This window comes from Miscanthus floridulus, chromosome 9 (genome assembly GCF_019320115.1).
Source record: "Miscanthus floridulus cultivar M001 chromosome 9, ASM1932011v1, whole genome shotgun sequence".
NCBI classification, from domain to species: Eukaryota; Viridiplantae; Streptophyta; class Magnoliopsida; order Poales; family Poaceae; genus Miscanthus; species Miscanthus floridulus.
Genome location: NC_089588.1, coordinates 128,698,237 through 128,713,150, shown reverse-complemented (window position 1 = coordinate 128,713,150; position 14,914 = coordinate 128,698,237). Strand labels below are relative to the sequence as shown.

At 42.6% G+C, this 14,914-nt stretch overlaps 2 protein-coding genes and 1 pseudogene across 5 annotated transcripts; 1 reads left to right on the top strand and 2 right to left on the bottom strand.

Annotated features, from left to right (window-relative positions):
• Positions 1-269: 269 nt before the first annotated feature.
• Positions 270-1,000, bottom strand: LOC136480903 (cysteine-rich receptor-like protein kinase 19). Its single transcript, XM_066478332.1, has 3 exons — positions 879-1,000; positions 689-745; positions 270-507 (listed from the first exon to the last, which is right to left on the bottom strand). The coding sequence occupies exons 1-3, from the start codon at positions 998-1,000 to the stop codon at positions 270-272; spliced, it is 417 nt and encodes a 138-aa protein (XP_066334429.1).
• LOC136484260 (uncharacterized) lies at positions 518-5,874 on the bottom strand. 4 transcript variants are annotated; one of them, XM_066481492.1, is made up of 8 exons: positions 5,728-5,874; positions 5,142-5,608; positions 4,808-4,860; positions 3,305-3,378; positions 2,372-2,460; positions 1,196-1,464; positions 879-1,089; positions 518-745 (listed from the first exon to the last, which is right to left on the bottom strand). In XM_066481492.1, the coding sequence occupies exons 2-6, from the start codon at positions 5,565-5,567 to the stop codon at positions 1,408-1,410; spliced, it is 699 nt and encodes a 232-aa protein (XP_066337589.1). In that variant the 5' UTR covers positions 5,568-5,608; positions 5,728-5,874; the 3' UTR covers positions 518-745; positions 879-1,089; positions 1,196-1,407. The 4 variants fall into 4 exon arrangements, with proteins under 4 accessions (XP_066337589.1, XP_066337592.1, XP_066337590.1 ...); XM_066481495.1 differs by lacking the exons at positions 518-745; positions 879-1,089; positions 1,196-1,464 and adding an exon at positions 4,929-5,008 and having other exon boundaries at positions 2,373-2,460; XM_066481493.1 differs by lacking the exons at positions 518-745; positions 879-1,089; positions 1,196-1,464 and adding an exon at positions 4,929-5,008 and having other exon boundaries at positions 2,390-2,460; positions 3,305-4,860.
• Positions 5,875-12,894: 7,020 nt separating this feature from the next.
• Positions 12,895-14,697, top strand: LOC136480902 (uncharacterized; annotated as a pseudogene).
• The last annotated feature ends 217 nt before the right edge of the window (positions 14,698-14,914 follow it).

The window sequence follows — 14,914 nt, the reverse complement described above, 5'->3', positions numbered from 1 at the left end:
ATTCTAACAAGTGATATATGTATATTTTTATGAAAGTACTTTTCAAGACAAATCTATTCATATGATTTTCACATTTCTAAACTCAATAACTTAAAAGTTATTCATAATTTATATTCCCAATGTTTGACCCAAACCTTGTTCAAAATGACTTGAATTACCAGTACGGAGGGAGTATAGGTTAGAGCAATGTCATACTACAAGTTAGCAACGGTAGGCAGGGCCAGGCCAATTAAAATGTCATCAAGGCTCAATGATCCGTCTGATGATGATCAGTCGGATCTTTCATCATCTGATTTGTGGTAGGCTGATTTCTTTGGCGTCGGCAACTCTTCCTTCCCATTTAGCATCTCAAGAACTTCCGCCATCGTGGGCCGGTCTGCCCTGTCATCCTGAAGACACAGCAGCCCTATCACCACGAACCTTTTGATCTCCGTTAGCTGAGATCCATCAAACAATGACCGATCAAACAAGTCATCTGTTCGTTCAACTTCCAGAGCCTCCCAAGTCCTGTCACATAAAACGATATGCATTACCTATACTAGCTTTGTGGATCTATATATGCTCGAAACTCCACAATTTAGAAGCAGACGTCTAAATACTTACCCATTCATATAAAAAGAGGCCATTAGGTTGTTCAGATCTGCTCATAGCGCTAAGGGTCTGCAGAAGGATAGCGCCAAAAGCAAACACATCCTTTTTCACTGATATAATAGCATGTAGAATGTATTCCGGAGCCATGTATCCACTGAATATGTTCAAAAAAATGGAATGCCTCAGCAAAGAAAAATGATGGGAAAAAAGAAGGGAAAAAAAACCCACAAGCATGCAATGTACTCAGGTCAGTGGAAAATTTCGTGTGGAAGAACTGATATCATTACTATGTTCCTATGACGCAGTCCTCGATGATCTCATCATCCTTCAGCACTATAGATAACTCAAAATCAATAATCCTAGGATTCATATCAGAATCCAAGAGGATGTTGCCTGGTTTCAGGTCCATATGGACAATGTGCTGTTTATGTAGGTAATGTATTCCCTGGACTACCCCTTCAAATATTCTGCAGAGGGACGGCCAATCAATTTGAGACTCTGCAAAAAAATGTAAATAGCACCATCAAGCAACTATAGGTTGTTGTATTCGACAAAGTTAAGACCAAGAGGTACAAACTATGCTGATATTTGAGTGAAAACTTGCCATGGGTAATCTTGGCCAAGCTTCCGTTTGGCATGTATTCTTCAACCCAAAAATATTCCCTTTCTCTGACTTGACCGTTTTTGTATTTCAACAGGCGCGTTATCATAGAAGAAGATCCAACTTCATGGCCATATCCTAAAACTTTCACTATATTTTTGTGCTGAAGCTTCGAAGCTAGGAGAAGTTGATCATAAGTACGCACCCAACCTAGTTTATGTGATCTTTTGAACATCTTGATAGCGGCGACATTTCCAGTCATTTAGTATACCCTGAAATGTATAGACACCAGGTCACATTATTTACTTGTTAGGTTGCGTTACTTGTATAGTTGTATAGACACCCTCAAATGTAGACTTGTTGAACCCCGCATGTAGTGTTGCAACAAGTAAAAGGAATATATCTTATCAACAATTACAATTAATTTCTATTTATTGATTTTGTATTTTTATGCTATTGAAAGGCATGCATGCTTTGGACATTAAGACAATTTCTACTACTAAATATTAATAAAGTCTATTAACTTTTTATAAATGTGTATTTATAGGCCTATCAAGTCAAATTCTCTATATATGCTCATTACCACACCATGACCTCGCAGAGAAAATATTGGCAACAAAATGCCAGCAGTAGCACCAAGGAAGCATGGTAAGCCAAACTTCTGGGATCCAACCAAATGAGTGTTAAGTTCATTGCTATAGAAAAACTATTAATAAATCCTTTGTCATTTGCTTCTTAGTGCAAAATTAATAATGACTATGCACCCACTATCCTGCCTTATATTTCACACTTCAATGTGCCAACCAAACTAACTCCATTTTGTTCAATGGGGTAGAAACTTATCATACATCTCAAAGGAAGATACCAATTTGAAATACATTTGAACTATTGTTTCCCCTTTGTTTAAATGGACAAAATAGAACTAATGTCACATATACTATGGCTCGTTTAGCATTCATGGTTTATTTAACTTATAGAACATTTCCAATTAACTCTTAAGATGCTGAACAATATTTAGGATAAATGAAAGTCGCGCCATTGAATGTATAGATTCCAAATAATCCAAATAAAATGCTTGAATTAATTTAACCTAACACTTAGAACGTCTAGGTTTCCATAAATGTCAAATTCTCATGATGAAATTGTAGACAAAATGAGAACACCGAGCATATTAGATACCATGTAGACATAACAAGAGCCACCTACTCCAATAATGTTTCCTCCATTTATTGCTGCCTTTAACTCAGATATACTGAACCTTCTTAAGGCTGACATGGAAACAACAAATACCATATAGTTTAGGACTTAGGTTACGCAAACATGAAAATGAAGTGGTAGTAAATTCGGTTTGAAGGAGAACAGTGGTAAAATACTTAGATAGCTATTAAGAATAAAATTAAAGAAGTAAATTATAGATTCTAACTAGAAGGCCTGCAGCCAGACGAGTATGCTTTGAATGGAACTATATATATGAAGAATATAAGATTGTAAGATCCATATATCTCTATGTGTGATGAGTGTGTTACTGTAACTTTGGTTTGCTAATTGAGAGGATAGTAGGATGTTCATGTGCAAGATAAGTAGACATGGCTAGCAGATTGATAAGTGAACCGACATGTTCTTTGGTGCAATGCTAAAGAGTGAACTCTTGTGGCATTGGTGGAGCTGAGGGAATAGTGTTGTGGAAGTGCCAACTTTTACTAAAAACATATAGTTTCAAACTTAAGAAATAAACTACGTCGTAGAATTCGTAATCTTAAAGATTATTGGACATTGATGAGCACAAAATAAATTATAGCATATAAACTGTATAAACAAAAAAATTCTAAATAAATATAAACCAGAATAATAAGTTAAACACAGGGAGAAACTCTAATTGAAAGGTTACTTGTCTTATATTTTACTTTCTATATGTCTATTAGCAGGACCTTTTGCTATGGATTTTTTAAACATTGTACATTTTACCTTCCAAATAGCTATTTACAAACTTGTGAATAGGTCATAACTTTTTCTAAGGAAATTGTTAATTGGAATATTTATGTAGAGAAAAATTAAAAATCGTTCCTGTTGAAACCCACTAAAGGAACAAAGCTAACAGAAATGCCATCTTACCTACTAAAGGAGCAAAGTGGGCATCACTTCCTGTTAGTGCATGGTTTTTCTTGGCATTCAAGCCAGATCTGCCACTGTTGCCATACATTCAAAAAACAGATTTTATGTTCATAAAAAATAAACAAAATAAAACAATGGATATCAGAATGCTTATGTTTTTTTATAAGGACTTAAATTATTAAAGCGTTAAAACAGAGTACAAAGATTTGAGATCCTCCATCCCAAAGAGTAGACTTCTAGCAGCCTAGATACCTCAGAAGAGTCAACATGATGACTTAAGCAAAGGTTGCAAGGGTACATGATGATTTAGAGATCAGAAAACTGCACTTCTGCTCGAGTAAACATAGGTGGTATCTCCACCGAGGGCGCCGGGCCGTAAGAGAGAAATGGCCACGGCGAAGACATCGGGGATCCTCAATGTATAGTCGGCGCTCCCTTTGACTATCTAATCGGTTTGTATCTGCGAGGACTTGAGATCTCGAGTCGTAGATGTTGACTGAGCGTCACCGAACTAAATACATTGACGCTACTTCTCCCAACATTGAATCTGAGGACCATCATCGACGGGTATCGCAGGTCAACCCGAACGCTAGGAGCAGCTTGGCCACTTCTATGTTTGCACCCAAGTGAAGAACAGGAAGTGAAATTATTTATTGTTAAAAGTACCCAAGGAAAAGCTTGCTGGATACCGCACCACTTGCTTGTGCTTGAGGTCCATGTGGGCCCATGCTTGTAGACGTGGAGAAGCACCGTATCTTTGACTGTCTGCAGGACACGCAACTGCCACCTTGGTTCATGCCATGCACACTACTGTATAGCTTTAGCCAGACGCGGATTGAACACGGTCGGACCCACATGCGAAGAATCTGGAGGCGCTGGTGGGTCCCACACGCGTGCAGGCCCCCAGCACAGGATTGCTCCGGAAGCCAGCGCATGGAGCTCGGCCGCCTCTTCGCCGGACCGCTGCCAGCCCCCAATCCACGCCAAGGGTGGCCATGGAGCGGAGCGCGAAGACGTCACGAGTCAGAGTTGAGACAGTCGCCAAGCTCTTTGCGTTCCTGAGCTTGAACGGACGAAACTTGGCCTGGGCAATCCGTCGAACAGGTGTGGTGCATGGAGCGTCTTCCAAGGTCGGTGAAGAAGAGCAGCACCATGGAAGGTCGGGAAACACCGACGTGTGCGCAGGCACGCCCTGAGCACTCGAGACAAAGGCCATGCCGGAGAGCACAGGAATCCCACCAAATGGATCCGCGCTGTGCCACGGCATGCACAAAACGGCACCATGCCGCCCCTGTAACCACCGAGCACAGAAAGACAGAGGGAGAGAAGAAGGGGCTATAGTGCCACAAAAAGGAGATTAATGGACTGAAAGTTCCTACAAAATGAAGTTGTTGCACCATATTGTCCTAACACCATCAGTTTCTATTTTGAAAATGGAAGCAATAATATCTGCACTAACAACTTAACAAGACATCAAGACAGTGAGGACACAAACAGACATACCCAGCATTTTCAGTTGAATTAGTGTTATGTGATACAGTCGGCAGTCCTGCATCCTGAAAATGGAAAATAATTCAACTATGGTGTCAAAGGGGAGCTTTTATAAGAGCACAAGTGTCATCACCTCAAATTGATAAAATAAATTCTTTGGGGAAGACCAGATGACCCAACAATGATTTGAAGGAAAAGTAGCATCAGGTGAGCCTTTACAAGCAATGAAATCATCAGTTTGTTTCTTTATTAGTTGTTGAATTATAAATCCCAAGTTTCAAGAACGATTTTGCAAATTCTAAGAAATCTCCTAGTAGTAATAAAGGAACAAGAAGGCGTACCGTACCTCTGGCTGCCGGCGCGGAGGATCCCCACCAGCCTGGATAGTAAGCAATACAATAGTGGTGTGGGTGTTGATGGCGAAGGACGCCAGCATCACTTTGTTCAAGATGTCATCTTTTACCCGGCGCAGCTGTTTGGACAGATCCCCAGCCGTGATGAGGCGCCGGAGGGTGCTCGTCTCCTGGCACGCCGTCACGAGCTCGAGGGCGTGCTGGAGGCTTTCCTCCAAATCCTCCAGGGCGCCGCTCATCGCAGGGCTAGCCTCCATCACCCCCGTCTGCTGCAGCTGCGACAGGATAGCGCTGAATCTGAGCACGCGCTTCCTGATCTCCTGGCATTCCTCCTGGTTATGGCGCACTGTGTCCACGGCGTCCTTGATCTTGAGCCCGATTTTGACGATCTTCTCCACGGTCGCCACCGGATCGGCCATCCTTCCTGCCGCCACACAAGGGACAAGACTGCAAGCGCAACCTGCAAGAACGCCGCCGTGCATCAAGCAGTAGCAGATTGACTGGATTCTTGAAACATTTCACATCTTATTGCGCCAATGTACAGCCAAATAATCAAGAGTAGCAAATAAGTCTGCCCACCTCGAGCTTCCTTCTAGTAGCTTATGCAGATCGAGCAATGGCCGGCCGACCGGCCAGCCTCTGCACCCTCGGCAAACGGCAGCGAGTCTGCTGTGGGGAGAGGACGAAGCCGAGCGGAAGCTCACTACTCGGACTTCTGCTCTGTTTTTGCTGGGCCCGGGCACATGTGAAGGGAGTCAGAGATTTTTTTTTGTGCGATTTTCTGTGGCAAGACTGCAAGAGCCATCGAGAGAGCACACGATTTTCGGTCTGTTCGCTGGTTGGTTTTTGGGCTGGTTTGGGCTGGCTGGTACTGGTTTGTTGTGAGAGGAAAACACTGTTGGCTGGCTGGTTTGGGCTGGCTGAAACCAACAAGCGAACAGGCTGTTTGCCAAGCATACAAACAGAAGATCCGGTAGGGAAAGCCCGTGCTTAGTGGGTGGAAAGTTGAAATTTTGGTTACGGTAGTATTTTCGTTTTTATTTGATAATTAATGTTTAATTATAGGCTAATTAGATTTAAAATGTTCGTCTCGTAATTTTCAACCAAACTGTGTAATTAGTTTTTTTTCGTCTATATTTAATGCTCTATGTACGTATCGCAAGATTCGATGTGATGGGACTGTAGCATTTTGTAGGAAAACTATTCACAAACTAAACCAGGGCCTTATTTAGATTGCAAATTTTTACAATCTGGACACTGTAGCATGTTTCGTTTGTATTTGACGAACTTTGTCCGATCATGGACTAACTAGGCTTAAAAGATTTGTCTCGTAATTTACAACCAAACTGTGCAATTAGTTATTTTTTTTTACCTACATTTAATGCTCCATATACGCGTCCAAAAATTGATGTAATGGAGAGAGTGAAAAAACTTAGAAATTTTGAGTCAATCTAAACGAGGCCCAGGCAGAAGTGATAACTCACGGTCACGGGTGCGCCCCAGGAAGAACCGCGTCGTGTCATCACAGGGCCGGGGCCACTTGTACTTGCAGCTCTCTTTTTCAAATGACCATTGGCAAGTTTACATCTACGATATATATAGGTACTGTTTAGTTCCCAAAATTTTACAAAACTTTTTTAAGATTCTTTGTCACATCGAATTTTTGGACACATATATGAAGCATTAAATATAAATAAAAAATAAAACTAATTATACAGTTTAGACGAAATTCACGAGACGAATCTTTTAAGCCTAATTAGACTATGATTGGACACTAATTGTCAAATAACAACGAAAGTGCTACCGTACTATTTCTCAAAAAAAATTGCCAACTAAACAAGGCCATAGTCATGATTGGAATAATCAATAAAGGAATGGAAAACCTATATAGGGATAAAAAAAAGAAAACACAGAAAATTGTCAAGGCGCATGTTTGGAATTCGGGAATGAAAAGAGTATATGAAACTTTGGACTTGATTGCAATATTAACTTTTTATACTAATCAAATCCTTGAGAAAATATAGGCTAATTCAGAACATCATTTTTCAGTATAAACTAGAGAGAGAAAGCCCACCCAAGCGTACAGAACACATCTCTCCCATCTTCTCTTTATTTTCCGCAATAGGCAAGTTCTACCTAAATAAAGCCTTAAGTGCTCGTCATGGAGTCATCTCCTCCTTTGCTTAACCTCACATTGCTTGATCAAGAGCTCATTTAGGATAAAATGGGCCCTGAGAGTGGCAAGTAGCTAAAGCCAGCAGAATGCATGGCGCAAGAGCCACAAGAGACTAGAGACGACAGTGGCTTCTGTGTCTGCAGATAAAGCTCGACACGTTGGCTCGCTGTGAAGGTTAGATTAGCAATAAGCATGTTCAGAGAGCGAGTGGCCATAGGAAAGTATTCCACTGACTCGGAGCTCATCTTTGTTTTCCTCCAAAAGTACCTGCTTCTTCGTCACCGTTCCTATGGAAAGTTCTTTGTTAATTCCTCCGTATCAAACACACATTGGCGTCAGCAAAACAGAGATTTGGCGTTTCGTTGAAATTCCTTCAAACTTCCTCCATTCTAAAAGGACTTAAAATATGAATCAAAATCTTCTATCGAAATGTTTTACAATATGATTTGAATTACTTTTTTTTTGCGAAAAATGGTTTGAATTACTAATTAACAGAATAAAAAAAATTCCAGATGAATGAAAAGTTGTAATAATCGTGCTGGGAACTTTTTAGCAAAACATCCCATAAAAGGTGAAATCATGATCTTGACAAAGTGATGTTTAGGCTTCCTTGATCTTGAGCCCGATTTTGACGATCTTCGCTGCGTACTGTAGCCACGGATCGGCCATGTTTATATGCACCTTCTGATTCCTGGCGCACAAGATAGCACAGATCCACTTGAATCCGAGAGCAAATTAAGATGGTGTTTCTTGCTCCTCCTAAAATTTAGTCGTTGTCCTATCGAATATTTGGACACATGCATAAAGTATTAAATATAGACTAATTACAAAACTAATTGCATAGTTTGCGACTAATTTGCGAGATGAATCTTTTAAGCCTAATTAGTCTATGATGTGACAATGTGGTGCTACAGTAAACATATGCTAATGATGGATTAGTTAGGCTTAAAAAATTCATCTCGTAGAGTACTGACGGATTATGTAATTTGTTTTTTATTAGTATCCGAACATCCCATGTAATATTTTTCTAACACACCTCCTAAATTTTAGTCACTGGATCCAAACACCACCTAATTAAGATCGAGAAACCTTTCTCTGAACTTGTCAAGGCCATGTTTAGATTGCAAAAAATATCAACCTGATGAATAGTAGCATTTTCGTCTTATTTGGTAAATATTGTCTAATCGTGGACCAACTAAGCTCAAAAGATTCATCTCGTGATTTCCAACTAAACTGTGCAATTAGTTATTTTTTTTACCTACATTTAATACTCCATGCAAGCGGCTAAAAATTGATGTGATGGAAAGAGAGTAAAAAAACTTAGAATTTGGAGGTGATCTAGACAAGGCCCAAGTATACCAATTCTTCTAAACTCTAGCTTCCTCCTAGCTGCTCGCCTGTACCAAGCTATATCCAGCTCGGCAGCTGCTCCTCCCCTTTGCTCCGTCTCCGTAATTGGCACTCCTTTTTCCCAGGAAAATAGTGCAGCGAAATGGACAACACACTTGTGCTCTGGCCAGTGGGATCTCGCAGCCGTCTAATTAGAGCCCGGTTGAGTCCCATCCAAAACGTCAAATTTTTCAAGATTCTCTATCACATCGAATCTTTAGACGCATGTACGAAGTATTAAATATAAATAAAAATAAAACTAATTACACAGTTTAGACGAAATCCACGAGACGAATCTTTTAAGCCTAATTAGACTATGATTGGACACTAATGATCAAATAACAACGAAAACGCTACAGTAGCGTTTTGCCAAAAAAAATTGGGAACTAAACTAGGCCTAGCTAGTTTTTTTTCTCAAAAAATAAAAATAAAAGTCTAGCTAGCTAGTTCGTCGGATTTAGCTGGGCACAAGCCGGCGTCCGCTTCCGGTGGCTGGTGAGAAGAAAGACCTGCAAACCCATCGCCAAGTCTTTGCGAGGAAAATAAATGCAATGACACTCCTTGTCCTTTGGGAAACCGTGTCTGGGTGCACTCCATAGTTCCAAAGTCTTTGCTACTATACTAGGGGCCAGTTTGGATGTCAAAATTTTTGACAAAATGCTATTGTAGCGTTTTCGTTGTTATTTGGCAATTAGTGTCTAATCATAGTCTAATTAGGCTTAAAAGATTCGTCTCGTGAATTTCGTCTAAACTGTGTAATTAGTTTTATTTTTTATTTATATTTAATGCTTCATGCATGCGTCCAAAGATTCGATGTGATAAGGAATCTTGAAAAATTTGACGTTTTGAGGTGCAACTAAACAGGCCCTGGGAGTGGGACATGTTGTGAATCAAAGTCTAAGAAACGATCCTGTTCACGTGAGGTTATTTAGAACTACTTTTTTTTAAAGAACAGTGTTTTTCTCTCACAATATTTCACCATAAGCATCAGCATAAATTAAATTTCAACATCAGCGACCAGCGAACAGGCGTCAACAAGAGAATTTGAATGGTGGCCAATTAAATGGAGAGGAGGAAGGAAGGCGAGAGTTCAAATACTGTAGCAACTTTGTATCATTCGGTGTCTTCCTCTATAAAAGGGGAATCACTTTCAACTGATGTAAGAACTAAGAAGAAGCAAAAGTGAAATACATAAAAGTGACTCCCTCTTCCTCTCCACTTTTGTGTTCACATGTGTCCCTCTTGTTTGTGCTTGTGTGTGATGGACCATGTTTAGTTCTATCAAATTCTCAACTTTGACACTATACAAAAAGAAGATTCCCCATCACATCAAACTTACGGTACATGCATGGAGTACTAAATGTTGACGAAATCAAAAATTAATTGCACAGTTTAGTTGTACCTTGCGAGACGAACGTTTTGAGCCTAATTAATCAACGATTGGACAATCATTATCAAATAAAAACAAACCGCTACTGTAAATTATCAGCGCCGGTAGCTACAGTGAATCTGCCGCCGCCGAATCGGCCCAACTAAACATGGCCCTGAAAGAACACGATTTCTAACAAATTATCAGCATGAGTTCTACCGAGCTAAGGGTAAGAAAAAAGGTTTACAGAAATCAGTTCAACTAATGCTTGTTCATCGTACTACTATGCTCTGAACATGCATATACACAAGAACACGAGCACGTTTTTACTTGTTGTGTCGTTCGCGCATCGGCAACGCCCGGTGACACGAAGGCGGCTCAGCCGTCATCGCCGTCCATCGTCGGAGATGAACATGTGTACCTCGCCGCCGTCCCGGAGATGTGTGTGCAGACCTGAGCCGCCCGGTCGCTGCGGGCGCGGACAAGTAGGCCTTGACAGGCCGCCGCCACAGCCACCCTGACCGCCGACGGGCGAGCACGAAGGTCGAGCACGAAGGGCACACGTGCGGAGCTCCTTCCCAACTGCCGCAGCTTTGGCTGCCCCAGGCGCACGGCCGCGTGCAGCCTGGCCCTGCAGGCTACCGCCCTGACCGCCGGCTGCCACGGGCGTGGGCATGAGCCGGTCCGGCCCCGGCCGCGCTCAGATTGTCCGTCCCCGCCGCGGCCCTAGCCTGGCCAGCCGCCGCCGGTCCTCCCGGCCACAAGCCCAGGCCACGGGCAGGCGTGCTGGCCTGGCAGGCCGGCCGCCGCCGTAGCCGCCCGGGCATGGGGGCACGCACAGGCCAACTGGCCCGGCCGCCGCGCAGGCCTAGCCATCACGCAGGCCGTGGGAGCAAGCCGCCGACCACTGGCTGACACCACAAGCGGGCATGAGGACGCGGCCGCTCCTCCCTCCTTCGGTCTTTCCCTGCGTGAGCGCCTAGGCATGCCGCTGTCGCCCTCCACTCTTTCACGCGGGCTGCCACAGGCTGGAGCCACGGGCGCGGCCCCCACGCGCTCGGCAGGCACAGGCGCCGCCCCCCACCCTTTCCCTACGTGTGTCTGAGAGAGGAGATTAGGGAGAGAGAGAGAGAGAGAGAGAGAGAGAGAGAGAGAGAGATGAGGGTTAAGGTTTTTCCCTTGGGTTTTTTGGATCGAAGCCATTACAATTCTTCGAAGTTGGAGAAATGCCAATACAATTCGGGTATTCTGAAACATGCCATTATAATTCTGGGTGTTGCTGGTGCTAGCCATTTTCTATGTATGTGAACAGCTCGAGCCCACTATCAGGTCGAGGAAGGCGTACATGACTTTCGTATGGACATCGGTGCCCTTGCTTGCGTGTTACAAGCCGCCGCAGCCCTCTCTCCCGTTCATTCCATCCCCCACCCGTGCTCCTCTCCGTCTTCCTCTTCCTTTCCCTAAGAACCCTAACCCTAGACTATAGCCACCGCTAGAGACCTGCGGAGCTGTGACGGTGACCTGCAGAGCTGCAACGGTGGTGGCAGCGGTTGGTGGTGTCACGTCTGTGGCCAGTGCATCCACCGGAGGAGATGTAAGACCCATGAAGACGACGGGCGAGGTCTTCCTGCTTCTGCGCCGTAGTGCTACGGCGGAGATGGAGGACTGCAATAGCAAGTAATGTGTGTGCGTCCCCGTTATCAGTTTGAGCACATAGTGTAGTTGACTTGTGTTTGCCTATTTACACTTCAATTTGGGACTCGATTTGATTGTTGGTAGGAATGGTATGTTCGCAGTAGAGGTTAAAGTCCACAGTTTCTTTACGAAAGACTCAGATGGTAGGAAATCATACACTAAAGGCACTGTGATTAAGTGGGATGTGGAGTTTGGGTCTTTAACGCTTGAACTATTGGTGTCAAGTATTGCAAATGAATTTAATGTGTCCTCTAACCAGTTACCCACAGTGTGGTTCTTTGATAAAAGGCTGCATGAGGATGTTAGATTAATTAGTGAAATTTAGATAGTTGATGTCTTTGAAATGTACAAGGAAGAGATGGGTTGTCAGCTTGTAGTGGGATTGTTTGATAATAATGCTGAGTTTGATGACCTACAGCCTTTATGTACAATTCCTCCTGAGGTTAGATTTGAGATACCCAACATTGATTTTTCCATTGTCGATGAACCAAATAGTACTGCTGCTAACAATCAAGAGGCTCCTGAACCCAGTACTGCTGCTGCTAACAATCTAGAAGCAGATACTGATTTAGAGCCTGAACAAGGTGATGATGTTGATGTAGAGCCTAAGAGGGAGTCTGATATATTTGATAATCCTAAATAATATGTTGGAGTTGATGATGGACAAATCTATATTTCAGTTGCTAATGCACAGCAAGCTGCTAATGCACAGCCAGTTAACAATGCTTATGATTCTATTGATGCTCACCCATCTGATGAAAATGCTTTTGCTGTTGATGATGAAGTTGATGATGCAGACCCTCTTGAGGTGCATGTACTCCATGATCCTGAGAATCCAAACATAGTGAAGGGGCACTGTTTCCTGATATTATTGCATTCAGGAAAGCAATTAGGCACCATGTAGTGAAGACTGGTTTTGAGTTTGCTGGGCTCAAAACAGACAAGACCAGGTTCTTTGCTCACTGTGCTGCCGAGGGTTGTCCGTGGCGCATACATGCATCCACTATTTTTGATAAAAAATAATAAAGGTAATGTGTTCAACTGCTACTGTTTATGACCTATTTGTGGCCTTTTTTGACATGCCAATGACCTGTTTGACATGTTTGTGCAGATAAAAGTGCTTCCTACACAGCACAATTGTCCTACCACCAAGCTTAGAGAAGGAAAGATGGCAAGTCAGGGCTGGTGTGCAGACAGGCTAGCAGACTGGGTGAAAAAGAATCCAAATAACGGCCCAACAGATGCCAAAGACAAATTGGAGGGTGACTATGGAATTAAGTTGAAGTACTCCAAAGCTTGGTCAGGTTTGCAGGTTGCTCTAGACCAGATTCATGGATCTTATGAGGAAAGTTTTCAACTTTTATTCAATTGGGCTGCATAGGTTGAAATAAGTTCTCCTGGTAGCATTGTAGAAATAGAATTAGAGACAATAGGTGAACAGAAAAGGTTCAGAAGGATATTTGTTGCTCTGAAGCCATGCATTGATGGGTTCTTAGTTGGTTGCAGACCATTTATTGGTTTAGATGCTTGTAGTCTGAATGGGAGGTATCTTGGGCAGTTGGTTTCAGCTACTGGGGTTGATGGCCATAATTGGTTGTACCATATTACCTATGGTGTTTTTGACACAGAGACTAAAGATAACTGGAAGTGGTTCATGCAGAATTTGCACAGAGCTATTGGGGACCCTCCAGGATTGGTGATTTGTTCAGATGCTTGTAAAGGCCTAGAAAAAGCTATGGGAGCTATCTTCCCACATGCTGAGAACAGGGAGTGCATGAAGCACTTGTACCAAAACTTCATGAAGCACTACTCAGGTGATGTGTTCACTGACCATCTGTATCCTACTGCAAGGAGCTACACAGAAGGCATGTTCAGGTGGCACATGAAGAAAATTTTTGAGTTTGCTCCTAATGCAATTGAGTACCTTGAGGAACACCATTCTAGGATTTGGTACAGATGTGCCTTCTCAGAGCTTAGCAAGTGTGATTACCTAACTAACAATGTGTCAGAGAGTTTCAATGCACAGATTAAAAGGCTGAAGGGACTTCACCTCCATGAGTTGTGTGATAGGCTGAGGGAGCTCATAATTGAGAAGAGGTACATTAGGAAGAAGATTGCAAGGTAGTGGGAGGATGGCATCCTCCCAGGTGTACTCAAGGATCTCAATGCCATTAGCAAAAATTTGAAAGTAGTCAAGGTTGCAACCTGTGATGATGGCATTGCAAAGGTCACAATATTAGATGACTGGAACAACCAGAAAAGACACATAGTGGATCTTGAAAACCACAAGTGTTCCTACAGGGAATGGCAAATAACTGGCAAGCCTTGCAAGCATGCCCTGGCTTGGATTTGCTCTAACAGAGGAGTCCAAATCTCTGACTATGTCCATGAGTATTACTCTGTTGCAAAGTTTAGAGCTGCATATGAACAGAGAGTGGAACCTATGCTAGACAGGTCCTAGTGGCCTCATTTTGAGCTGGGATTTAAAGTTTTCCCACCATTACATGGAAGAAAACTAGGCAGGCCTAAAGTGGTAAGGATAAGAGATTGCTTGGAAAAAAATAGTACAAAGAAGAAAGTGAAATGTCAAAGGTGTGGAGATTTTGGACACTTTGCCAAGACATGCAAGGAACCTGAGATGGGACCTGATGGTGAGACTGTTGCTGCATTGAATAAAAAGTAAGACTTGTACTATTTTCATTTTGTATTTGTCTACTAAATAGTGGTATCAAAAATAATTTGTTTGAACTAATGGTGCAGGAAGAGGCCGACTGAAGAAGAAGCTAGACCATCTCAAATGAAGAAGAAGAAGTCAGCTTCAGCTAAGAACAAGAAGACAGCTAAGAAGAAGAAAACACCAGTCAAGAAAAAACTGATGAAAAATGTTGCAGTCCACCTGCTAAGGTTGTTAGAGGTCTGATGGATATGCTGAATGATGGGCAGTAATCCACCTGCATCTTATTTTTTGATTTGGATGTATTTTGTGACTTAGGAGTCTGTGATGTAAATGGCCTTTGTGGCCTATCACCTTAGTGCATTTGAACCTGTAGCTTAATTTGTGAACTTGCTTGTGTGAATGGCCTATATGGCCTTTGGACCTGAACCCGTTGTAATGGCCTAAATGGCATTTGAACCTG

Excerpts from the sequence above, each read along its gene's own strand:
- LOC136480903 (XM_066478332.1), bottom strand. The coding sequence starts at position 1,000 with ATGGACCTGAAACCAGGCAACATCCTCTTGGATTCTGATATGAATCCT. Across the intron at positions 746-878 it reads GACTGCGTCATAGGAACATA|TGGATACATGGCTCCGGAAT; the intron begins GTAATGATATCA and ends GAACATATTCAG. Across the intron at positions 508-688 it reads ATATCAGTGAAAAAGGATGT|GACTTGGGAGGCTCTGGAAG; the intron begins GTTTGCTTTTGG and ends TTTATGTGACAG.
- LOC136484260 (XM_066481492.1), bottom strand. The coding sequence starts at position 5,567 with ATGGCCGATCCGGTGGCGACCGTGGAGAAGATCGTCAAAATCGGGCTC. Across the intron at positions 4,861-5,141 it reads CTCCGCGCCGGCAGCCAGAG|GATGCAGGACTGCCGACTGT; the intron begins GTACGGTACGCC and ends TTCCATTTTCAG. Across the intron at positions 3,379-4,807 it reads AATTCAACTGAAAATGCTGG|TGGCAGATCTGGCTTGAATG; the intron begins GTATGTCTGTTT and ends GTATGGCAACAG.